The 27,596-nt window shown below is 38.2% G+C and overlaps 2 protein-coding genes across 3 annotated transcripts in view; both read left to right on the top strand.

Annotated features, from left to right (window-relative positions):
- The first annotated feature begins 746 nt into the window (after positions 1 to 746).
- On the top strand, positions 747 to 22,053 carry LOC139935191 (lactadherin-like). The gene is made up of 5 exons (XM_071929665.1): positions 747 to 841; positions 16,320 to 16,457; positions 17,798 to 17,938; positions 19,254 to 19,453; positions 20,726 to 22,053. Exons 1-5 carry the CDS (start codon positions 775 to 777, stop codon positions 20,879 to 20,881), a joined length of 702 nt encoding a protein of 233 aa, XP_071785766.1. The 5' UTR covers positions 747 to 774; the 3' UTR covers positions 20,882 to 22,053.
- A 4,647-nt stretch (positions 22,054 to 26,700) lies between these two features.
- Positions 26,701 to 27,596, top strand: part of LOC139934667 (ankyrin repeat domain-containing protein 27-like) — a 75,721-nt gene continuing 74,825 nt past the window's right edge. Inside the window, exon 1 of one of the 2 annotated variants that reach the window (XM_071929009.1) lies at positions 26,701 to 26,859. The gene's annotated coding sequence lies outside the window, so the exon portion shown is untranslated. The other variant, XM_071929010.1, reaches the window with a different exon arrangement.

Raw genomic sequence — 27,596 nt, 5'->3', positions numbered from 1 at the left:
AAGATGAGAGAATAAGCTTCGTATGTTTGGTTAATCGAGTGATTAATTCATAACATTGATGCGAAAGGCGCAACTGTTAGGGATATGTGAGAACTAAGCAATTAAGTCATGTCTTTGTTTTTAATGTGTTTGTTTTGGCAAACTATCTGAACAATAGAAAGTGTCATCATAGGCAACAGAGAATGCATCTAAACGTAAGAAACAGCTTTTACAACGCATGTTGAAAGATTGCAGATTACTGCCCTTTGTTTTGGTCATGAATTACCGTAGCAAGCTTGTTGTTTTCTTTATACCTTGCTATTTTATACAACCACATTTATTCATACCAACAGCGAAAACGATGATGACTATATAAGACAACGACAACAACAGGTCATTAACATTAGCTCAAATAAACTACAGTTCCACATTCGTAACACACCAAAAACTGTTGTTATATCATTGTGGCTGTGGAAGTGTATTAGAGCAAAAATGGGAAGGGTGAAGCCCTAATGAATGTCCACGCACCCTTATAATGATCGTCTCTTTTCTGAGAACCTGCTGAAACTTGCCTTTGTTTTTAATGACAATATGCGACGGTAACATTGTTAAGGTATGTACATTTCAAAAGTGTTGTGATCACGTGACCAGTAGCACCAGCAAATTGCGCGTAGCATTTCACCCTATGCAGTGCCGTTTCTCCATTATAGCGTTATATACCAATAACAATAGAGCAATCGATGAGAACAGGTAATCAAGCAGTGGTGTGCTGACGCAGTTTGACTAGGAGATCCAATGATGGTCCTTCATCATTTCGTTTGCGGGGTGTCTCTTCGGATTCTACCCCTGTTCATGTTTCTCGGTAAGTCAAATTATCATTTAATTTTTACCCCATGCATAATCTCTCATGGCCATGTTAGATTATTTAATTATTTAGTTATAGTCTTGACCAATATTATGAATCCCGCTTTTATCCTACTACTATATAACACCCCTGAAATGTTCACATGCTTGTACCTAAAATCATCTAAAAATTACCGAGGTTACCAGAACACGGTGGGTGCACCAATGGAGTCAGTGGAGGGGAAAAGTATTAGTTGAGTTTGTCCACAAATATTTTTAAAAACCGATTTAAAGCAACATCTTTACAAAGTGATTGACCTTTGCTTGGGGGCCCATCAGCGGCCGATTGCACAAAGAGCAAATTTCTGAAAAGGATAATTTGGATGATTTATTTTTTTATTTTATTTTATTTTATTTTATTTTATTTTTTTTTTTTTTTGGGGGGGGGTAGGGGGTCTAAGAATATTTGAATTTAATTGAGTTAAATTGCAGTTGCTATGTCAAGAGTGTTATCACAATACAAACCACTATGGTCATACTAACATGTTGTGGACAGATCGGCTCTTTGGCATTGTTTTGTTATGTTTTGCTTTGCTTTGCTTTGCTTTGATGCACTCTGCTTTACTTCGATTTGCGCCCCTTTGCTTTGCAGTACTGTGATCGCTGTGCTTTGCTTTACTTGACGGTGCTTTGCTTTGCTTTGCTTTGCTGTGCTCTGCTTTGCCGTTCTGTGTTTTGTGAATAATATTTAAGATATTTGTTGTTGCTTCGTGAATAAATGGCGATGTAATGATATAATAATAACAACAATAACTAGAAATTGAGAGTTTGTGTACAAACTCAGGGTGTTCGGGTGAATGGTCAAATGAGGTCACGTTGTGTACAACATTTGTAGAACATTACAAGAGGTTTCATGTAGTGAAAGAATCTTGTACGTAGCGTTTGTGGTTCTCAAGATATGAATTTTTCAATTATTTACCGTTTATTTAACTTAATGACGTCATCGATGATGTCATCATTCCAAAAAAAGTTTTGGTTTCGTCTGCACACTAAGGTTTATGTTCATGGTAAGTTTCAAGTTCATACAAGCGTTAGTTTTGTTCAACAAGTTCATAGTAGTTTGACATTTTGTTCAAAATCGCACGAAGAAAGAGATGAGGCGAATCCCAGCGTAGTGGAATTTGAATTACGCGCGCCTTCAACGGAGTCTGCATGTGTATACACAACCCGTAATGCCCACAGCCACGCAGTGCTGTTTTGTCGTAGAGCATGGATACAATGTAGGCCTACATGAACTACACGCACACACACCCACACACCCACAATACAATAGTAGCATTCACATACATGAATGGCGATACTATCTGGTTTCTACGCGTAATGAATGGAGGTCAACACAAACGCGCGCTTTTACGACCAGAAGGCAAAATTCAACTGGCATTATGTTTGTGCAAAAGTTTGAGCAGGATAACTGATCTTCAAACTGATATTCAAATTTTGCGAATATGATATATAGTTCTTGAGATATGAACTTTTGAAATTTTGTACTTCCGGTTTCAACCGGAAGTAAAAGTCACATGAGGTCACGTTGTGCACGACTTTTGTAGCTAATTACAAGACCTTTTATATGCACCAAATATCTTGTGTGTGGCATTTGTAGTTCTCAAGATATGAACTCTCCAATTTTTAGCGTTTTTTTGAACGTAATGACGTCATCAATGACGTCATCATTCCAAAAATGTTGCTGTTTCGTCTACTCATTAAGATCAATATATATGGTAAGTTTCAGGTTCATACAAGCTTTAGTTTTTGCGAAAATCGCGCGAGAACGTTCGAGGAGAAGAACACGCAGAAAAAAAAAAAAAACTAGAAATTGAGAGTTTGTGTACAAACTCAGGGTGTTCGGGTGAATGGTCAAATGAGGTCACGTTGTGTACAACATTTGTAGAACATTACAAGAGGTTTCATGTAGTGAAAGAATCTTGTACGTAGCGTTTGTGGTTCTCAAGATATGAATTTTTCAATTATTTACCGTTTATTTAACTTAATGACGTCATCGATGATGTCATCATTCCAAAAAAAGTTTTGGTTTCGTCTGCACACTAAGGTTTATGTTCATGGTAAGTTTCAAGTTCATACAAGCGTTAGTTTTGTTCAACAAGTTCATAGTAGTTTGACATTTTGTTCAAAATCGCACGAAGAAAGAGATGAGGCGAATCCCAGCGTAGTGGAATTTGAATTACGCGCGCCTTCAACGGAGTCTGCATGTGTATACACAACCCGTAATGCCCACAGCCACGCAGTGCTGTTTTGTCGTAGAGCATGGATACAATGTAGGCCTACATGAACTACACGCACACACACCCACACACCCACAATACAATAGTAGCATTCACATACATGAATGGCGATACTATCTGGTTTCTACGCGTAATGAATGGAGGTCAACACAAACGCGCGCTTTTACGACCAGAAGGCAAAATTCAACTGGCATTATGTTTGTGCAAAAGTTTGAGCAGGATAACTGATCTTCAAACTGATATTCAAATTTTGCGAATATGATATATAGTTCTTGAGATATGAACTTTTGAAATTTTGTACTTCCGGTTTCAACCGGAAGTAAAAGTCACATGAGGTCACGTTGTGCACGACTTTTGTAGCTAATTACAAGACCTTTTATATGCACCAAATATCTTGTGTGTGGCATTTGTAGTTCTCAAGATATGAACTCTCCAATTTTTAGCGTTTTTTTGAACGTAATGACGTCATCAATGACGTCATCATTCCAAAAATGTTGCTGTTTCGTCTACTCATTAAGATCAATATATATGGTAAGTTTCAGGTTCATACAAGCTTTAGTTTTTGCGAAAATCGCGCGAGAACGTTCGAGGAGAAGAACACGCAGAAAAAAAAAAAAAACTAGAAATTGAGAGTTTGTGTACAAACTCAGGGTGTTCGGGTGAATGGTCAAATGAGGTCACGTTGTGTACAACATTTGTAGAACATTACAAGAGGTTTCATGTAGTGAAAGAATCTTGTACGTAGCGTTTGTGGTTCTCAAGATATGAATTTTTCAATTATTTACCGTTTATTTAACTTAATGACGTCATCGATGATGTCATCATTCCAAAAAAAGTTTTGGTTTCGTCTGCACACTAAGGTTTATGTTCATGGTAAGTTTCAAGTTCATACAAGCGTTAGTTTTGTTCAACAAGTTCATAGTAGTTTAACATTTTGTTCAAAATCGCACGAAGAAAGATGAGGCGAATCCCAGCGTAGTGGAATTTGAATTACGCGCGCCTTCAACGGAGTCTGCATGTGTATACACAACCCGTAATGCCCACAGCCACGCAGTGCTGTTTTGTCGTAGAGCATGGATACAATGTAGGCATACATGAACTACACGCACACACACCCACACACCCACAATACAATAGTAGCATTCACATACATGAATGGCGATACTATCTGGTTTCTACGCGTAATGAATGGAGGTCAACACAAACGCGCGCTTTTACGACCAGAAGGCAAAATTCAACTGGCATTATGTTTGTGCAAAAGTTTGAGCAGGATAACTGATCTTCAAACTGATATTCAAATTTTGCGAATATGATATATAGTTCTTGAGATATGAACTTTTGAAATTTTGAACTTCCTGTTTCAACCGGAAGTAAAAGTCACATGAGGTCACGTTGTGCACGACTTTTGTAGCTAATTACAAGACCTTTTATATGCACCAAATATCTTGTGTGTGGCATTTGTAGTTCTCAAGATATGAACTCTCCAATTTTTAGCGTTTTTTTGAACGTAATGACGTCATCAATGACGTCATCATTCCAAAAATGTTGCTGTTTCGTCTACTCATTAAGATCAATATATATGGTAAGTTTCAGGTTCATACAAGCTTTAGTTTTTGCGAAAATCGCGCGAGAACGTTCGAGGAGAAGAACACGCAGAAAAAAAAAAAAAACTAGAAATTGAGAGTTTGTGTACAAACTCAGGGTGTTCGGGTGAATGGTCAAATGAGGTCACGTTGTGTACAACATTTGTAGAACATTACAAGAGGTTTCATGTAGTGAAAGAATCTTGTACGTAGCGTTTGTGGTTCTCAAGATATGAATTTTTCAATTATTTACCGTTTATTTAACTTAATGACGTCATCGATGATGTCATCATTCCAAAAAAAGTTTTGGTTTCGTCTGCACACTAAGGTTTATGTTCATGGTAAGTTTCAAGTTCATACAAGCGTTAGTTTTGTTCAACAAGTTCATAGTAGTTTAACATTTTGTTCAAAATCGCACGAAGAAAGATGAGGCGAATCCCAGCGTAGTGGAATTTGAATTACGCGCGCCTTCAACGGAGTCTGCATGTGTATACACAACCCGTAATGCCCACAGCCACGCAGTGCTGTTTTGTCGTAGAGCATGGATACAATGTAGGCATACATGAACTACACGCACACACACCCACACACCCACAATACAATAGTAGCATTCACATACATGAATGGCGATACTATCTGGTTTCTACGCGTAATGAATGGAGGTCAACACAAACGCGCGCTTTTACGACCAGAAGGCAAAATTCAACTGGCATTATGTTTGTGCAAAAGTTTGAGCAGGATAACTGATCTTCAAACTGATATTCAAATTTTGCGAATATGATATATAGTTCTTGAGATATGAACTTTTGAAATTTTGAACTTCCTGTTTCAACCGGAAGTAAAAGTCACATGAGGTCACGTTGTGCACGACTTTTGTAGCTTATTACAAGACCTTTTATATGCACCAAATATCTTGTGTGTGGCATTTGTAGTTCTCAAGATATGAACTCTCCAATTTTTAGCGTTTTTTTGAACGTAATGACGTCATCAATGACGTCATCATTCCAAAAATGTTGCTGTTTCGTCTACTCATTAAGATCAATATATATGGTAAGTTTCAGGTTCATACAAGCTTTAGTTTTTGCGAAAATCGCGCGAGAACGTTCGAGGAGAAGAACACGCAGAAAAAAAAAAAAAAAAAAAAAAAAAAAAAAAAAAAAAAAAAACAGAACAATAACAATAGTTGTTCGGCTGGTGGCCGAACACCTAAAAAAACTAGAAATTGAGAGTTTGTGTACAAACTCAGGGTGTTCGGGTGAATGGTCAAATGAGGTCACGTTGTGTACAACATTTGTAGAACATTACAAGAGGTTTCATGTAGTGAAAGAATCTTGTACGTAGCGTTTGTGGTTCTCAAGATATGAATTTTTCAATTATTTACCGTTTATTTAACTTAATGACGTCATCGATGATGTCATCATTCCAAAAAAAGTTTTGGTTTCGTCTGCACACTAAGGTTTATGTTCATGGTAAGTTTCAAGTTCATACAAGCGTTAGTTTTGTTCAACAAGTTCATAGTAGTTTAACATTTTGTTCAAAATCGCACGAAGAAAGATGAGGCGAATCCCAGCGTAGTGGAATTTGAATTACGCGCGCCTTCAACGGAGTCTGCATGTGTATACACAACCCGTAATGCCCACAGCCACGCAGTGCTGTTTTGTCGTAGAGCATGGATACAATGTAGGCATACATGAACTACACGCACACACACCCACACACCCACAATACAATAGTAGCATTCACATACATGAATGGCGATACTATCTGGTTTCTACGCGTAATGAATGGAGGTCAACACAAACGCGCGCTTTTACGACCAGAAGGCAAAATTCAACTGGCATTATGTTTGTGCAAAAGTTTGAGCAGGATAACTGATCTTCAAACTGATATTCAAATTTTGCGAATATGATATATAGTTCTTGAGATATGAACTTTTGAAATTTTGAACTTCCTGTTTCAACCGGAAGTAAAAGTCACATGAGGTCACGTTGTGCACGACTTTTGTAGCTTATTACAAGACCTTTTATATGCACCAAATATCTTGTGTGTGGCATTTGTAGTTCTCAAGATATGAACTCTCCAATTTTTAGCGTTTTTTTGAACGTAATGACGTCATCAATGACGTCATCATTCCAAAAATGTTGCTGTTTCGTCTACTCATTAAGATCAATATATATGGTAAGTTTCAGGTTCATACAAGCTTTAGTTTTTGCGAAAATCGCGCGAGAACGTTCGAGGAGAAGAACACGCAGAAAAAAAAAAAAAAAAAAAAAAAAAAAAAAAAAAAAAAAAAACAGAACAATAACAATAGTTGTTCGGCTGGTGGCCGAACACCTAAAAAAAAACAGAACAATAACAATAGTTGTTCGGCTTGTGGCCGAACACCTAAAAAAAAACAGAACAATAACAATAGTTGTTCGGCTTGTGGCCGAACACCTAATCAAACTTATACCGCGCATTTTTCATACTTCAAATGATCAAAAAAAAAACGCCTTACGACGGTGAACTCAATTAATAACTTGGTAATCATTGAAATAAAGGCAGTGGACACTATTGGTAATTACTCAAATATTAATATTGGGTAAAAATATCAGGATTTTTTTTTTAAACCTTATGGGTGGAAGGGACTTGAGGTGCATACAAACAAACTAAACTTTTGAAATCACTATATAGCCCGTTGCCATGGTAACAGCTCATTTGTGTTTTGGCTATTGTTTGCAAATTTTGGGGTCTAAAAAACTGTATTTTAGTATATATTTGCAACTCCACCCAGCCAATGTGCATTCTTTTTTTTCATAAAACCTTTCATATCAATACATTGAGTTGTCCTATGCTTAACTTGAGACAAAAAAAAATTGCTTTAACTTTTACCCTAATGCTATTTTTAGAACATCATTAGCGCATGTTTTTAGAAATTTGCAAAATCAACATTTTTACCCTATTTTTGGCCCTCAAAATTACAATTTGCCAGGGGTCTCAGAATGTTTTCCTTTCGGTTGTATTTCGGGCCAACATTGGTCCTTCCATTTTGAGAAAACCTTTGAGAAAAACTTGGGCAATTGTATCCTGTTGTAACAGTACTGCCTAAAACAAAAATGCATTTTTAACTTGTTTTCTTTTGAATAAATAACATTAATAAAATAATACTTTTAAGTCTCCCATCAATCTGGCACCTTTCATGAGCACCCTGTAGCCTTGTGGACTACCCAACATTGATCAAGAATATTTTTAATGACCTAAGTTTTGGATTTTATACTACACCCCCCTGCATGCCCAGCCCCCAAGCATATCAAATTTTGTTGACAATGCATTACAAAGCGCCTCGTTTGATGAAAGTCCCTTTTTAAAATTTCCATTGCGCATCATTAATAGTAGGAAAGTTTGTGCTGTCTTCAGTCACCTTTAGGGAATATTTGCCATTTCGGTTGTGATTGGGCGATTATTTGTGTTTTCATGTCTAGGGAGCACAAAAAGGCAACTGTATCATGTAGTGACACCGCCTCAACATGGTAAAATTTGAAAAAAAAAACAGAACAAATTGATTATCTTTATTGGCATTTCTTACATGCTGAACAATGATGTTGATTAAAAAAAAAAAAAAGTAAAGCAGGTTACAAGTAATACAAAATATAACTGTATACAATGTATAGTTCGAAGACTCACCCCAAGCTAATTCGGCTGGTAATAGTGTTATCCGGCTATGTTCCATTAGGGAACTTGGAAATTAATTGATTTACGTAACCATTAATTGTACACGCAGTCACTGATTATGTGATGCCTCTGTGCAGTGTTAAGGACGTGTTAGACATTTTTGATGTTCAAACGAAGAGCTGTGAACGTCCATTTTGTCAAGAAAATTGAACATTTTGTTTGAGATTGTATAGCTGCTATAGCCAAACGTAAATGACCACAAACATACCACAGAATCTCTTTGTGATGCATGTTTATACAATTGAGAGTTATATTTTTATACTTGTAAGTTGCTTTGCTCTATTGTGTGCCTTTTTTTTCAATCAACATCATTGTTCAGCGTGTAAAAAGTAATTAGATAGCATTATCTTTTCATGTGATTATGAAATTTGCAAAATACACCCTTTTTTGTTAAAGGCATGAAGTTTCTGGCAACACTGCTCCACAGTTCAAAAAACACAAAAACTTTCTTTTTTAATTATGTGATACCTGTTTATACAACTGGGAGTTATGTTGTCATAAGATGCTTTATTATATTTTGTCCTGATATTTTGTCAGTCATAAAAAGAGCATTATTTTGTAACTTTAAATCTATACAATCGCCAAAAAGCATGAAGCTTCTGACAACACTGCTCACCAGTTCAACAAATACCAAAACATTTTTTTGAAATTCCTATAGACCAGTATCTTATCTTTCAAGCCTGGTAGCCCAACTTTCCTAAATATGCTACTTTCGGACTTCTGACAAACTTAGCAACCCCCTCTATTTCCCAAATTGAACTTAGTTCAAAACACCCCTTTTTGGAAATAATGGATTATTCCATTCACGTACCTGTGTCAGGTGCACTTTTGGAAAGACCAAGGGTGTCTATTATCATATTCAGTTGAAAGGCAGGTAATATATTTGGTCTTAAACAGTGAAGCCTTCAACTTTGGGTAATTTTCAGAAAAGAGCTAAATTAGGTGAAATATGGCAAATTTCTTATTTGTAACCGTTGTCATGGCAACCAAAGTGCAATGCAAAAACTATGCTTTCTTTTTACACTTTGGTTGAAGGAATTTACATGTGCAAAGAGTAAACAAAATCCATTAAAATAAAAATTCATATTTTTTTTTTTATACAATTTGAAAATAAAAACAAAAAAAGGACAAAGTTTATTGCAGCACTGCTCCCCACCACAACAAAACCCAAAACTTTTTTTTTGAAAATTCTTACAGACCAGTATCTTATCTTTCATGCCTGGAAGCAAAAATTTCCTAAATATGCCACTTTGGGACTTCTGACTATTTTAGCAACCCCCTGTATTTCCCGAATTGACTTTTCCTCAAAACACCCCTTTTTGAAATAATGGAATCTTCCATTCACAATTTACTGTACTTTTGTCAAACGCATTTTTGGAAAGATTAAGGATGCATATTTATCATATCCAGCTGAGAGGTAGGTCCACTATTTGGTTTTTACACAGTGGAGCCCTCAACTTTGGGTAATTTTTACTCATGAAAAAAGCTAAATTATGTGAAATATGGTAATTTTCTACTTTTGACCGTTGCCATGGCAACGAAGGTGTAAATGCAAAACTTATGCTTTATTTTTACATTTTGGTTGATGGCCTTCACTTGTGCAAAGTTTAAACGAAATCCATTTTTGAAAGTCTGCCACCACTTCTTTGATTTTTAGAGCAACCCAGTCTTAATCAACATACAATTGTTTGCAACAATTGCAAAGATATTTCCAATTGCGAACTGGTATTTTGGTTTGCCATATTTGTTGTCCCTTCAGGGTCACCATAGGTAGGGTCTAGCAATATCGTGTGTGTGGGGGGGGGGGGGGTGTGATGACGCCACAATTGAAACGGACTAGTCAGACAATGGAAATAAATCCACTAAATGTTAAGTACAACTGGAAAACAATAATATGGGCATTGAAACACTTCTTGTGGGTGTTTCTTCCCCCAATGTACACAGCAAACATGTTGGTAGTGCTGACAAATACATAATAAATGCCTATTGAATCTATCGTGTGACAGAATCTCACAATTGAGTAAATTGCAGACTGGGCCAAGGTTAGCTGAGCAAATACAGTGCTTGAAAGAATGCAACATAATCATCAATACCGATAGTAATAATATTGACAATAAAGTTATACACACACACATATGGATGATGCTCACACCAGTTTCTTTTTGTACTTATTATTATTATTACTATGAAGGTACAAACTGTTCGATTTAACAAAATAATTTCTGTTTAGCCACAAGGCTTTAACAATAGCTCACAATTTAGGTAATACCCGCACTGCAAATTCTTTACATATTGTAGGTAATCACCTTAAATGGAAGTAGGCCAAGCAAACATAACAGATTGCATTTAAAATGGTGGGTATAATTAAGAGATGGTTGGAGGCTCGAGCTATCCAGGGTGTAGAAAGGTTAACACATTGCTTGCATGACGCGTTTATCAAAAACCAAAATGTAACGAATATATTAGTAAGTATGCCGTGTCATTATTACCTATTTCTCCATCTTTCTAAGATTTCGTCATTTTTTTAAGCCCCTTAATCATCGATTATGCATGATTATATGTGTTGTGGTCTCATTAATAGCATTCGAAACATTTATACTAACGGATCGATGCGTCAGGCCGCTATATAACTGATTTTATTTTTTTACGCCATCCTTTTGGTTGGTTAGCGGGTTGCAGGATCTAATCATAATTTTATTTCCCCATAAAAAATTTTAAAAAAATAAAAATAAAACTTTAACATCTTTTCTATCGGATATAGATGATACTGAAAGGATTTGGGTATTTTTTGTAACACAAAACACAATGTCCACAGATTCACATTAAACTTACACCGTTTGCAGATAATGATAGTAGAAAGCCTACCTTAAAATGTTAGTTACTGAGGTGCTGTAGTTTTTGAAAAATGATTAAAACAATGTCATGAAAATACGTTTTTACATGCTAAAATAATTTTCGTCTCATGATCACTGGGACGAAAATTATTTTCATGACATCGTTTTACTCATTTTTCAAAAACTACAGCACCTCAGCCTGTAGTATTTATTTTCAGGGAAGCTTTCTACTATCATTATCTTCAAACTGTGTAAGTTTAGTGTAACTCTGTGGACATTGTGTATTTTGTCTTACAAAAAGTACATAGACCATTCAAAGGATACGTTTGATAATCGCTCTTAATATCATTAACAGTTGAGATTATGTCCACTTTAAAGTAATGTGTTTATTGACAAATATATAAAATTTAACACCTCCCTGAAATTTAAATCCGAGAAACGTTTCTATCGAAAAACTCTTCTCTGATTGGGCAATCAAATAATCCCTAAACCTTGCTGAATGGGCATAACCGCTTAGAATTTATATATATTAAAAAAAACGCGACCACCATTAAAAAATAAATGTTCACGAGCTAGTTGTTTTAATATCAACATTCAATCGAAAAAAACGAAGAAAAAAAAAACGTTGTTAATTTATGTTACATTTCTCGACGTTTATGGTATTTGAAAATCACATAAGTCGTTAATCATCACTACCCGTGATGAATGTTCCAACACTTCTATTGTTTGGAACCATAGATAGTAGAATAATTGCTCCGCTAAGAAAAAACATTCACGTGCCTCGAATAATTATTGTTGGCCTTGAGTAAGCCTTAAAGGCAAGGCACTGGTTTGAGTATTTGTTTGTATTAGTTGTTGCTTTTATTATTATTTGTTTGGCCTGCCTCATCACTGTCTGATACTTTTTTTTCTTCCTCATCTCATTTCGCCCTTGATTTTGTCCATTGTGTTTTAATCTTCGTATGATCGAACCATGGCAACAATCTTTGTCTTCCTGTTCATTGTTTACCACTTGCCTTTGACTGGGTGCTTTCTGACTTCATCTCTGTCTCTCTCTTTGTTCACGTACTTACTCATATGTAACACTTTTAGTTACTGGTTCATGTTTGTTGTGTTTTCATTATCTTTAGCTTTCAAAAGAGACTCTGCTATAGGGTCGAGACGTAAGGCCTTTAAAGGGAAGGTACACGATTGGTAATTACTCAAAACAAAATAATATTAACTTAAATAATGACTTGGTAACGAGCATTGGAGAGCTGTTTGTATTAGTTGTTGCTTTTATTATTGTTTGTTTGGCCTGCCTCATCACTGTCTGATATTTTTTTTCTTCCTCATCTCATTTCGCCCTTGATTTTGTCCATTGTGTTTTAATCTTCGTATGATCGAACCATGGCAACAATCTTTGTCTTTCTGTTCATTGTTTACCACTTGCCTTTGACTGGGTGCTTTCTGACTTCATCTCTGTCTCTCTCTTTGTTCATGTACTTACTCATATGTAACACTTTTAGTTACTGGTTCATGTTTGTTGTGTTTTCATTATCTTTAGCTTTCAAAAGAGACTCTGCTATAGGGTCGAGACGTAAGGCCTTTAAAGGGAAGGTACACGATTGGCAATTACTCAAAACAAATATTAACTTAAAAAATGACTTGGTAGCGAAAACGAGCATTGGAGAGCTGTTGAAGGTGTAAAAATAATATTATAATACTTCGTTATAGCTAGAAGTATTTCATTTTTATCTAAAAGCACACAAATTCGTCCGACAAGGGTGTTTTTTCTGCCATCCTTTTCGTGCAACTTGATTGACAAATTGAGCCCAAATTTCCACAGGCCTGTTATTTATGCTTTTGTTTGGATACACCAAGTGAGATGCCTTGTCTTTGACAATTACCAAAAGTGTTCAGTGCCTTTAACTATTTTGTCAGGTACTTTGTTCTCTCATTTAATGTTAAACTGGTGGCCAATTTATCGAAAAAGAAACAATATAAGTGACCAGTGAAGGGTTAAATTCAACAAAAGCGTCTACAAGTTGCGAAAACGGGCAAAACAATTTAAGCGTCATCGAGGTCAGTTCATGACATGTTGTTTGGAAAGTCATTAGACCTTTGCTTGTAGAAATAATACGTTAACGAACAAGTTAATAAAGAACGCTTAATTTCTGGAGGTGTTTATAAACCACTGCGCTTATACGGTTTACAGCCTTTCAAATAAAAATGACCAAGATCTTGGCATTCGACTCTTTAAAGGAACACGTTGCCTTTGATCGGTCGACTTGGTTTTTTAAAAAGCGTTTGCAACCGTTTGTTATACAATGCATACCTGATTAGAAAGATATCTTAAAAGAAAGAATATAATGATCCATGTGGTTTTTCTTTTACCTCGTCGACTATTACGGTCGGCCATTTTTATGGGAGTCAATTTTTTTACTCCCATAAATGGTCGGCCGTGTTAGTTCGCGAAGTTAAAGGGGAAACCACGCAATTTCGAGGAAAATTCGTGTGTGGATCATTATATTCTGCTTTTAAAATATCTTTCTAATCGTATGTATATTTCATTAAAAAAAACGGTTACAAACGCTTTTCAAATACCAACTCGGCCGATCCAAGGCAACGTGTTCCTTTAAATATAGGTCGAGGTAAAGTTAATCACGACTTCGTCTCTTAAATAATGCTGCCTCCTCGAAAAAAGGGCCACCTCCCGCTGCAGTGAGCCGTGAGCTTATTGACGATTCAGGAAAAAATCCCTTGATATGGACGGGAACTGTTAGTGTAATGGTGCAAGTTCAGTTTGTCATCAAAATGTGTTGCCATGTGTTTAAAATAAATAATAAAATGCAGTTCTAATTGTTTTCTGCGAAAATCAACACGGTGACACGTTCACCTTCCACCCAGGAAAATGAAAAATAGTTAACATGTTTTAACACTCATTGCTAGTATAGTAATACTTATATTAAAGGCATTGACCGCTTTTAATATTTACTCAAACTAATTGTTGGCATATAAACTGACTTGGTACGACCAATATATTACCGTTGTAAGAAACAGCTCCCTTTATGAGTAGCACAGTTTTTTGTAAAAAGGCATTTTACAGCGAAATAGAGGGAAAAGCAAAAAGCGAACACGTCGGTCATAAATAAAATTAGTACTCAACTCGTGTAAATAAAGACCAAGCTCGACTGTGGACAGTATTGGTAAACACTCAAAATAATTATTAGCATAAAACCTTACTTGGTAACAAGTAACGGGGAGTAATGGGAATATTATAAAACATTTTGAGAAACGGCTCCCTCTGAAGTAATATAGTTTTCCAGAAAGAAGTATTTTTCCACGAAATTGATTTCGAGACCTCAGATTTAGAATTTCTCATCAAAAATTTAGTATTACCAGAGAAGTGTGCATTTTAACACAAACCTCTCGTCATAACATGCTTTCTGAAAATGCTTTCAAGGTCTTTTTTTAATTTCCTCATTGACAAGCACCCCGTTAAATCAAACAATACGACCGCTCCAAGCGAAGGTCATTTTACCAGGTCGCAGCAACTGCCATTATTTTGTGTATCCGTTCTCTTACTGTTCGTTTATGGCCTCTTTCAAGCCTCAACACGGTGAAAATTAATGAGGTTTAGGGGGCTACCATTTGTAGGCATGCAATCTTGTTTGGGGTGTAGGATTAAAAAACCTTTCATTTAAACATAAGTTTAGCATTCTTCATCGAAAAATTCAGTATTTTCGTTTGATGTCTCCCGCTCTCCTCCTCTTCATTTTCATAAGCACTTTCGTGGGATTTTAAGGGATTCTGTGAAGACGATAGTGATGAATCAACTGATGATTACAATTTTGAAGATGATGATGAGGCTGAGGATGAGGAATTCCAAGAAGACGTTAGTGATCTATCAACAGACGATATTGCTTATGAAAATGAAGAGGAGGAGAGCGGGAGACATCCAACGAAAATACTGAATTTTTCGATAAAGAATGCTAAACTTATGTTTAAATGAAAGGTTTTTCAATCCTACACCCCAAACAAGATTGTATTGTTTGATTTGGCAATAATACAGAAAAGTATTATCAACGGAAATTTGTTAAAGCATAATAATCTGTCAACCTTTCGCTCGGTTGTCTTTGTTGTCCGGTTCGGCAACTGAGAGCAAGTTCGAACACGATTAAAACTTTGCAGACGGCAGCAGAACTATCGGACTCGTACACTCTTGACCGAGGGGGTGTTATTTACACTATTTCTTAGGGTCAATGAAATATCGAAACAAATATCAAACTCCTACCTGATCTTACTTACAAAATTGGACTAATACTCAACAGCGTATCATCTTAACTGTGAAGTCTTACACTTTGACCTTCCCACTTACTTTTTTGGTACAAAAAAGGGGGTCTTCGTCACACCTCATCAGACAATCTACTTACAACGACCCACCCGAGCCATGATACACACGACCTGATATCTCAAACGCAAACACCTTTTAAATGAGAGTTCCATTTATTCGTTGGAACGGTTCCAACAACAATTCTATTCATTCGATAGAATGGTTCCAACAATAATTCCATTTATTCGTTAGAACGATTCCAACAATAATTCCATTTATTCGTTAGAAGAACGGTTCCAGCAATTATTCCTGTAATTCGTTAGAACGGTTCCAGCAACTAGTATTATGTCATTCTTACATCTCATCTTTCTGCATCCTCTGGTACGGAGTGTTGACTTTATAAAGGGAGTGGTTATCGGTTTAAACGTTTTTATTTTATTTTATTGTTTTTGTGTGTGTTTTTTTTTTTTTTTTTTTTTTTGGGGGGGGGGTCTTCTAAAGGCGCAGGGGCTGCTCCAGCCTTTGCACCCGCTGGTTTAAGGTGCTGAGCTTAAAGCCAAATGTTTTTTTTTTTTTTTTTTTTTTTTGTGTACCATGTGCTCGGTTTTGCTTTCAGCTGTGTAAACGTTCACTCAGAAGACAATCCTGGTGGTGCAGCTCCTCTGAATGACACTAGTTTGAATTTTCATGTTGAAACAACAATGCACAAAAATATCCCTCTTCTTGATGAATGGTTATGTTTATAAACGTTTAGTCAGTATAGACGTTGTCGACAGCAAGATGGCATCCTACTATGGTCCCATACCCGAGCCGGAGTCTATTTCTAGCGGTAGATACCACTGGGTGAAATCAGCCATGGAGAAACTTCGAAGTGGATGTCAAAGCATGGAAGGTAATAAGGGGCGAACGGCGCAAGAGTTCAATAATTACTTAACACAGTGGGGTGACATGTCGCCAAGATCGACAACAGCCACTACTGTCTACGCTGTAGCCCGGCCGTCAATGGACCGATCCGCGATCCGGCCTATCAATCAAACTGTGCGCGCTCACCCAATTATTGACCAATCACAGCAATGATTGTGGTCGGACAAACTCGGTCATGTGTGCGCGTATATTTGGCACGCGCGGCAGAATCGTGCGGAATGTCATTGGGAGTGCTTGTACGTGTCTTGCTCACCTGCGCAGTGGGCGGAGCTTAGTGGAAAGCCGGAGCGGTCCATTGGTTAAGCCATTTGCGAGTTTGATGTTAATAATCTGGTACAATGACTGGTACAAAGAAAATGAATCCAGAATTGTTATCCAATTTGGACCCCAAAACACAAAAGATAAGCACGAATTTGAACCCACAAAAATCACATTAACAAATACAAGCGGTAAGTCTAGCGTTTTTATCAAATTTAGGCCAAAAACTATAAATATTTGCGACATTTTTATCAAATTTGAACCCCAAATTGAAAGCATGAACGTACAACCCGACTTATTTTTTTACGCGTGAAGGCGCTATCAATAGTATTGTTATCACTTCCAAACGGGTATAAATAAATTATGCGATTCGTCCCGCACGGTTTTACTAGGCGTTTTATCACTTTTAATGCACGGTAGTTTATCTTTGAAAGCTTTATTTTCCGTGACAGATTTTACCAATCATAACACGATAATATGACACCTAAAGTTAACATATTTGTCCGATGAAATAAGTTTAAACAAATTTTGTTCTTATGGAACCAATTTTTATCATTGTGGATAAAGAAAGTGACCAGTCTACCTTATATCCTACCTAAAGTAGTATCCATTTCAACATAATGAGGGGCGAAACAATTACAAGGGATTCTAACACACGGAAATGTTGCCACTGAAACCAGATTTTGCGGGCGGGACAAACGAAATACCTATTGCGGGAGAGTACTGCCAACTGGTGTAGAAACTTCTTCTGGTAGCGCCCTCTTTTGATTAAACCTCATCTAGCTTATTTAAATTGTCCATGGGGGAAGGCAAAATCTCCAGGATAGATTGTCCTTTGACACCTAAGGTAAGTCTATCCGTGGAATGATAATATGAATAACCCCGTGTGAGCTCCGAGAATATGTGGCGACGCCCCCTGGAAACAAAATAATTGTGCCCATACATTGAAGTGGACTCAGGCCTTGAGTGTCTGGCACGTTGCAGGAAAAACAATTGTTTTGTGTTCTTATTTGAGTTACTGTTGGCTTACAATAGTATTTTTACTTTTAGTTTGCTCTATTGACATGGAGCAGCGTCTTGGTATGGCGAATGGGGACATCCCAGATGATCGCATCACTGCCTCATCGTATGCCTCCAATCTTCTCAATGGGAATAGCTACCCACCTGAAAGAGCCAGGCTTGATATAACAGGTAAACTTTTGCACTCATAGGCATAAACGATTCAGTTAACACATGAATATAGTAACAACAATTGTTTAAAGCCATTGGACCCTTTCGGTACAGAACAAAAAAGTTCACAGATTTACAAATAACTTACAAGGTTTACAGAAGGTAGTAGTGTAAGACTTCCCTTGAAATATTATTCCATGAAATGCTTTACTTTTTGAGAAAACAGTAAAACAATATCAATTCTCGTTAGCGAGAATTGCGGATTTATTTTAAACACATGTCGTGACACGGCGAAACGCGCGGATACACGGGTGGGTTTTCCCGTTTATTTTCTCCAGATTCCAATGACCGATTGAGCCTAAATTTTCACAGGTTTGTTATTTGATATAGAAATTGTGGTACACAAAGTGTGGGCCTTGGATAACACTGTTTACCGAAAGGGTCCAATGGCTTTAATCAGGCTTACTACGCTTTGCTTTGGTTACGTTAAGGACACGTGACCTTAGGTTGGTCTATGAAAGGCGTTTGAAACCGTGTGTTAAAGAATTCATCTGGTTAGAAAGTTGTTGTAAGAGAAGTATAAATGTTGCATGATTTCTTAATACGCCATTTTGTGGAATCCGCGCTCTTTCATGGCATGTTTGTGTGGATCTTTATATTATTCTACTTTAAACAAATAAACATCTTTCTAACCATATCGATTTCATAAAGAAAACACGTTTCAAATGGTTTTCATATCAAAGCCAATGTGCCCATTCAAACCCTTAAGAATGCAAGAGTCCATTTGGACGTCTATGCAATTTGACAGCCGGTAAGCACTTTCCGAATAACATATTAAGGAATAAACTATCTCATAGCAAACCAACATTCTTCCGTACTGTTATACACCATTCTTCCATAATGTGTTACACAATTCAAGGGGTGTACCCGCAATAACTATGTGAGCAAGTGAGGTAAGGCGGTGTGTCAAATTTTAGGCCTACTACAAGATATACGCATGCCCGTTCGGTCTAAAGTCAATGAATACTTCTTTTAAGACAGCGGACCAGTCCATGGTGTAAAAAATTCAGTTGGTAAACGACCCTGCCCTGGCCACTTCTGTTTATCATAGTTGAACTAATTGTTATACCGAGGACAAAGCAGAAACGCGACCACGTGTGTACGAACGACACTGAAATTGACCGTTTTTGTTGTGGAGTATGGGGGTAATGCGTGAATTGTGTTGCGTGTTTATCAAACTGACGAGAAAACCTATAAATGGCAAGAACAAAAAAATAAATAGTCATAATCTGAGCGAAGTTTTTAAATGTCATGACATTTTGTTGGTTTTCAAAAGATTTTCCTCCTGGATGGTGCGCTAAGGTTTTAAGTCCGAATCCCTGGATACAAGTTGATCTTCAAGACAGAGTGTTTATCACTGCTTTAATCACACAAGGATACGATGGTGACTACTACGTAACAAAGTATGAAGTGTCATACAGCGATGATGGCCAACAGTGGGACTACGTGAACAGTGCTGATGGAACACGAACCGAGGCAAGTAACAACTTTTATTTTATAAATTTGCTTGGTTATAACCGAGCAGCCAATTTCATTTTGTTAAATTTGTCCGCCTGAGTTCTAAAATGCGCCTTAACAAAAATTAAGGTAGACCTAATTAAAAGTTTAATTTGTTGTAGCGCCTAAACCCATCATCCTGTGACGCTCATATGGTGCTCCATCGTTATTGTCGTTAAAGCTGACTCAGCTCCCTCTGTGTGGACTATAGACCCCTTCCTTTTATTGTCACCGCGAGGCTCTAAAAAAACGCCCATACTAAGGTAAAAAAAGTGCCTCACCATTGGGTAATCTTAAGTAAACACGGTCATGTAGCCTGAACATCTGACGTCACACTTCGAGGCTGGTGAACAACGCCAGAGACCGGCTTCTATGGGCATCTATGTCACTGCACGTTTTATCTATCAAACGATGATTCAAGGTTCATTTTTTTTTCAAGGTTTATTTTATTTCCACAGTATCAAAAGTAAAAAAAAAAAAAACAATATCAAACAGCAGTCACAAAAAATTATTACAACACTGAAAAATAATCGTTTCACAACATAGGTTTGAAGAAATAGATGCAAAACCATGTTGACACTGCGGACAGCATAATAATAACATCGAAGTCTTATATAGCGCACGTATCTACCAAACAAGGCACTCAAGGCGCTGGGTATTTTTATACAAACTTTCAGAATGAACTGAAATTGCAGTGATGAGTTTTGAGACCCAATAATATTATTTAGCATCTAACAAGGATTTACAAGGTGCTATGGCGCATACAGCAGCCACAGCAAGGAACACCGGGGCGAACCCCTTCTCTTTTCGAAAAGTGTACTGGGTTCTTTTACATGCGTTACACAACACATGGGACCAACGGCCTTACGTCCCATCCGAAGACAAAGCAATGGTTAAGTGTCTTGCCTAAGGACACAAAATGTCACGGCTGGGGATTCAAACCCACACTCTGCTGATCAGAAACAACAGAGTTTGAATTCGGTGCTTTTTAAACCATTCGGCCTTGACACTTCCATAAGCTAAGCTAATTTTGTTTAACGACAACGGTGCACTGCTTTACAGCTTGTTGGCTAGTTGGCGCGATATGATATAGGGACCTCTCGAACGAGAATGGGACTTGAATCAAGTTTACGGTGACGACTGACACAACTATCAGTTACATCGTAATAAAAAAAAAAAATAAAAATAAGATATTACATTAAAACCAACATATTATTAAAACCCTGTTTTTGTTTTCTATTGTAATTTCAGTTCACCGGTAATAACGATGGCGAAAGTCACGTGACCGCTAGATTTGAGGATGGCTTCATGGCCAGGTTTGTGCGCATTTCACCGCTCTTGTGGAACCTTGGCACAAGAACTGACTACTGCTGTATGCGTTTTGAGGTATTGGGTTGTAAGAAATAATCGAGAGAAACAAAAAGCTCTGAAAACACACAGTAAACGTTTAGAGCTTGTAATTTTGTATATATTTTGAAACTTTGAAAAGACACATTTTATTGAAGGGGGACGGCGTCTCATTTTGTTTGCATAGATTTTTTCAAAAAAGTAACCATTGAACAAGCACTAGCTTGAATAAGGTGCATGCTAGCGAGACCACCAGCATATAACGCGGGCGTTGTGAAAGAGTGAAAAACCACTCGTTATTATAAGTTATTATGTTTTGTCCGCCACACCCACTCTCGCAAAGAGCCATATGGCGGACAACCTTTCTTTTTTTTGTGAACGACAGGTACTTTCAACTAGAGTGAGGTTTGTTTCAATTTCACTAAAAAAAAAAGGGTGGCACAGATTGACTTTCACTCTCAAACGAGCGAAACTAACACAACTCAGACAAAAGAGTAACACTTTCGCTATTTTACAGTAAGAGAGATATCGAGTATTTTGCGAGATGGCTCTTCGAGGTGCCTTTGGGCTATCGTAGAGGTGCGTCTGTGTCTTTATTATCGTCCACCTTGAAAGCATTATCTTCCCATATTATTTCAATCTTAACCAAATTCCTTGACTTTATAGTTTCCCGAGTCAGAGGGTAACCTGTCCCCCTGAGATTTGTCAACCATACATGGAGATGAACAAGCGCTGAAGTGGTATGGAGGATTCAAAAGAGGGCGCTATTAGATTTGCCGTTGGTGGGAGGGGGGGGGGACACATCAGAATCGCGTGCCATTATTCTAAAAGACGGGTGGAACTATCATTTTTGCCAGCTGTTTCAGACAGGGCTAGTTCTTCTAAACGAATGACTGAAAACCCAAATTTTCCAGATTGCAAGCAGGCGACCACAATGTAAAACTACACTTAACAATCAAAGCATAGACGATGTTACCTCTGTTTACATTCAAACCGCCGTCTGTTAAAAAAACACCGTATACGTCATGTTTCGCCGGGCAAAAAGACACGTAGTCATGGTAAGATTGTATACACTTTCTAGCTGGCTGCCAAAACACAAAGGTTTTTGCCCTGCGGTATGCGCGAGAATTATGTTATGGTTTTTGTGTGACGTCAGAGGTCACATCGTCTATACAGGGTGCGTTCGTTTAGCTTCCCTGGGTCGACCCCAGTGTGTGGTGGTTTCTTTCCCCAGGACGAACGTGGGTAATTATCTGCACACGTTCGTCCTGGAAAAAAAAACACATCGGGGTCGACCCAGGGAAGCTAAACGAACGCACCCACAAAGTCCTTCACCGATTCTGAAGATAATGTGTCACACCCAAAGATTATGGGTGCGTTCGTTTAGCTTCCTCAGGTCGAACCCGGTGTGTGGCGTTTTTTTTTTTTTTTTTCTCAGGACGAACGTGTGCAGATAATAACCCACGTTCGTCCTAGAACAAAAATCCGCCACACACCGGGGTCGACCTAGGGAAGCTAACGAACGCACCCTATGGGTCGACCCCGGTGTGTGGCAGGTTCTTTTTCCAGGACGAACGTGGGTAACTATCTGCACACGTTCGTCCTGGGGGAAAAAAAATGCCACACGACGGGTTCGACCCAGGGAAGCTAAACGAACGCACCCTATATAGCGCCGCAAGGCGCAAAGATGCAAAACTCGGGCTGGAATGTGAAATCCCACTGGACGCCATTTCGGCTAGTAACTAATTTGATACAACAATAGACATGTGCAGATCAGTGCAGACAATGACCATTCCTATGAATGGGAAACAAAACATTCATTTGCTGAAATGGCGCCCATGCGTTTTTCACGTTCCAACAATAGATAAAGCTTCAGTTCCGCGTCTTGTGCCTTGCGGCTCTCTATAATCTTTGGTCACACCTTTGACGAAGTGAGTCGAAATTTTGTTACAATAGCGCCCTCGTTTGAATTATAACTAATAATATGTTAAACTTAAACTTGGCTTCAATTTTGCGTCAGTTTGAGAAAGTTTGAAGTCACTTGACACAGGTCCCGCGGGTGCAATATGTACAGTATAATTAGGAATAATTGTAATAACATTCAGCACAGTTTATTACCTATTGCTTTTTATCCCCTTCTTTTTTTACGATGAATTGGTTTCTTTTGTAAAGTTTATGATCAATGTAAGTTAATGTGAAAAATACAGACACAAAATGTTGCATGAGTTAAAGGCAGTGGACACTATTGGTTATTCTCAAAATAATTATCAGCATAAAACCTTACTTGGTAACGAGTTATGGGGAGAGATTGATGGTATAAAACTTTTAGAGAAACGGCTCCCTCTGAAGTGCCATAGTTTTCGAGAAAGAAGTAATTTTCCACGAATTTGATTTCGAGACCTCAGATTTGAATTTGAGGTCCTGAAATCAACCATCTATAACACACGTGACACAACTTCGTATCACAATGTGTTTTTGTTTTGGGTTTTTTTTTTCTCGCAACTCCGGCGACCAATATTGAGCTCAAATTTTCACAGGTTTGTTGTTATTATGCATATTATGTTGAGATACACCAAGTGAAAAGCCTGGTCTTTGACAACTACCAATAGTGTACACTGTCTTTTACTGTACTGTGGATCTTTGAAAAGCGTTTGTAACCGTTTGTTATAAAATGCAAACGGGGAGAAAGATGATGTAAAAGTAGAATACAATGATCTAAACAAACTTGCCTCGAAATTGCACCTCGTCGACAAAGACGGTCGGCCAGTTATTGTAGTCAATTTTTTTACTCCACAAATGGCCGACTAGTTAGTTCGCAAGGTAAAAGGAAAACCACGCAATTTCGAGGCAAACTAATTGTGTGGGTCATTGTATTTAACTTTGTTAATTTTTTTTCAACCAATGCATTTTACAACAAACGGCTACAAACACCTTTTATCATACCAAAATAGTCCAATCCAAGGCAACGTGTTCCTTTAACGCATGCTATTTAAATGCTACAAATAAAGATCAGCACATTATGGTACTGCACCTAACAACTTTTAAAATGGTTTATTGTTTTAAAATTGGTTTCGGGTATTATCATGCTAGGCGTTCCGCAGGTCACATTCAGGATGGGCAACACTCTGGCTACGTAAGAGAAGGAACAAAAATAGCAATTTTTGCTGCAAGTTATTGGGCAAACGGGAGGGGGGCGAGAGCTGGATGCGTGATACTAACGAAACCTGCGGTGTGCGGTTTTTTTCTTTTTTTCTTTTGCAGAGCCAACCACACATGCCAAACCCTGCAACCCCCACCCCCCCCCTCCACACACACACACCTCACCAACCCCCTGCCCCATCCCACAACACCAAAACACCGTATACCACCTACCTCATTCCCACCACAAACTGCAGAAACCGGGACGTTACATGGTTCTCTTGGTATCTGGGACAACACCGACTGACGGTGTTAATTTCACCAACGATTTGGTAAATATGGATATAAATATAGCGGGTGCGTTCGATTAGCTACACCAGGTCGACCGCAATCTGCCCCGGTACGTTCAAATAGCTTTGACGTCATTCCAGGGGCCCACGTGGGTCAGCCCATTAAGTGCTCTGCTTGTGGAACGGGTCACTTGGGGCTTGCCCGAGGTGCATGACGTCACCCGAACCAAAAATAATCAATTTAACACTCCAGTTTTTGCAGTGCACCTCATCACAATCAACCCCCTACCATACGACACCCAAAAAGCATCGACCCGCTGTCCCATCCCCACTACACCCAACCACCCATGTCCAGTTCCCATCACACTTTGTCACCATACCCCATCCACGTCACACCAAAAGCAGGTTGGGTGACTCTGTGCACGGGAAACAAATAGTGTGTCCAGGATTATGAACAGTGTGGGCACACCTCTTCAAGCAGAGGCACACCCTCCTGTTTTGGGAACTATTGGTAAAATTACTCATAATATCACAATTTGTTCATGATTATGAGTAAAGGGGAGATTGATAGCATGAAACATTGTGAGAAACAGCTCCCTCTGAAGTGGCGTAGTGTTAGAGAAGAAAGTAATTTTCCACGAATTTGATTTAATAGAGACCTCAAATTTAGAATTTGGGGTCTCGAAATCAAGCATCTGATCTGAAAGCACACAACTTCGTTTGACCATAATTCGACAAGGGTGTTTTTTCCATTATTCTCGCAACTTCGACGACCGATTGAGCTCAAATTTTCACAGGTTTGTTATTTATTTTTATGCATATGTTGAGATACACCAACTGTGGTGAAGACTAGTTTCCGACAATTACCAATAGTGTATATGTGTCTTTAAGCACAGCTTGCTTTTGGTTAATTGGACTTGCCAAAGTGGAGGCAATTCATGGCAAACGCCGACACAACATTGTACTAATTTTGTTGAATCAGTGAATTATGTGAAAGCAACACCAATTCAGCAAGTACAAGTAGGCCTTTAAGTACAGTAATGTAGTAAGGGAATTAAAGGGTAGTGACGAGCAATGCACGTTTAAAACCGGCAGGGTCGTTGCCGTGTGAGGGCCTTTATCGTACGACAACGATCCTGCAAGGTTATAAACGGATGTTATAAGAATAGCAGCATGGATGGGGAAAACAGAATCTCCGGTCAACAAGGCACTGCTATATCGTTGTCATCACCTTGAAAGTTTACCAAAGTTTGAATATAGTATTCACCAAAATTGTTAACTCTCACAGAAGTTGACCATGGAAAACTAGTACCACCATGCGACGGGAACGGGTACGTACCGAGAGCTCCGAGAATGATCCACGGGCAACCAGCTCATTTCCACGGCGGCATCCTTGGCTTGGACTCAGACTGTCTTGTACATGGCATCAGTGTTGTTGATGGACTATCTTTACTAAAGCCTATGGTTTCACTTAGACGTAGATCCGTGCGTAAAGAGATCATTCAATGGTACAACAATTATGTGAGTTGATGGTTTGGCTCATTGACAGACTCTGAGCCAACATTTTTTTTTTTTTTTTTTTTTTTTAATATATATAAATATATATATATATATATATATATATATATATTTTTTTTTTTTTTTTTTTTTTTTGGGGGGGGGGGGTTGAGCCATGTTTGTGATGATAATTTTAAGCGTTGACTTTGACACACAGTCGATCAGGGTATGTAAATAATATTATATATATAAATACCTCTGGCTGTCGTTGAACATTATTGTCATTTCAAATTATACAAAGGGTTTGTGTTTCGTGACTGTGATCAAGACAAAAACAAACCCGCTCATGCATCAAGCGTTTTTTTTTTCCAGGGATCCCAGACGCGGGTCAAAGGAGGCCCGTGCTCACTCTACAAAATAGAGAGAAATACTAGAAGAAGAATGTACACCCTCTCTTTCTCGTGCCCAAAGCTTCAAATGGAAAAGAGCGTGAGTCAGGTCGTGATCCCTAACTTATCTTTGTTACCCCTAAAATATAATCTTTGACATTCACGAAGTTGGGTTACCCGGCAAATAAATTAATGAAAACGGGTCGCACTTGGGTTCCCGGTTATAGTAAGTTTTGCGTGCATATGAATGTTACGGGATCGCTTGGTAAGCCGACGTCTATAACTATATGATTTAACTTTAATGTTTCTATTTGACGTTAATAATAAATGGAAGTAAACAAAACAATTGCGCTATGGTAAAATGTACCATGCTTGCAATTTGTAAACAATAGGTAGACATTCAGTTCCGTGTAGACCTCCAACATAAAACCCAACGCACCCCGCCCGCCCCCAAGTGTAGATGCTTCACTTCAGCAGAAAGTGAGCACGACCGTTAAACTGATAGGGCGCCCTCTTTCGACGGTCGTAAGGTTCCGCCAGAGTCAGTGAACTTGTATTGCGAAAAGAAAACAGATAAAAAGGTGCACGAAGCGAGAAGAGCACACTTTTCATGCTCCTGTTCAGCATGTTTGTGTTTTCAATGTCAACCAATGAATTTGTGGCAGATTCAAACTACCCAAACTACGAATTGTGTGTTACTGTGTTTCGTTGCAGATGACGTTTGGTATGTTTCTGACGTGTTAGTCTTCAGACTTGTTTCAGTGTAATCTAATGTTAAATCTCATCCGTCCCCCGTGTGCCTAGAATCCGGACACTTGACCATGAATGTTGTTTACTTGACTAAATAAAACGATGAATCATTCACAGGTGATTATTTCGATTATTTTTTATTTACACTAGTTTGGAAGGATAGAATTGCACAGGGATAATTTGCCGCACGTCGCCACCACCTTTTCACTATTTGATTTTGAATACAAAAAAAGGGATCTCAATTTTGACAATTCATTCAATCAATCAATTTCATCATCATTTCAAATTGACTTGAACTTGAAGTTGAACAATTGTTATTGAGGCCTAAATGTACGCTTAGCTGTAGTTGCGATAATGTAACCCTCCTGCCGACGGCAGGAGGGTTACGTTATTGCAACTAGTGTAGCTGTACTGTAGTAATGATATTTCACATTGAATTTGAAAAGTGGGACAGGTGGCGCCATACGGAAATTTGTGAAATTTGTCCGGCTGGTTCCACTTGTCCCTTGGGTATAGTGATTGTTGATACCCTCAAAAAATTGTTTGGGGGGCTAGTTGTGATAACGTAACCCTCCTCCCGATGGCCGCGTAACCCTCCTCCCTCGCGGCCGTCGGGAGGAGGATTATGTTATCACAACTATGATTATTGGGGGCCTAAACATTTTTGAAAGTCAAAAAACGTGTGATGCGACAGAAAACACCCCAGTTGAC

The sequence above is a fragment of the Asterias amurensis genome, chromosome 3 (genome assembly GCF_032118995.1).
Source record: "Asterias amurensis chromosome 3, ASM3211899v1".
NCBI classification, from domain to species: Eukaryota; Metazoa; Echinodermata; class Asteroidea; order Forcipulatida; family Asteriidae; genus Asterias; species Asterias amurensis.
This window is presented reverse-complemented; position numbering and strand designations above follow the sequence as displayed.

Excerpts from the sequence above, each read along its gene's own strand:
- LOC139935191 (XM_071929665.1), top strand. The coding sequence starts at position 775 with ATGATGGTCCTTCATCATTTCGTTTGCGGGGTGTCTCTTCGGATTCTA. Across the intron at positions 16,458-17,797 it reads TGGATGTCAAAGCATGGAAG|TTTGCTCTATTGACATGGAG; the intron begins GTAATAAGGGGC and ends TTTTACTTTTAG. Across the intron at positions 19,454-20,725 it reads CTGATGGAACACGAACCGAG|TTCACCGGTAATAACGATGG; the intron begins GCAAGTAACAAC and ends TTGTAATTTCAG.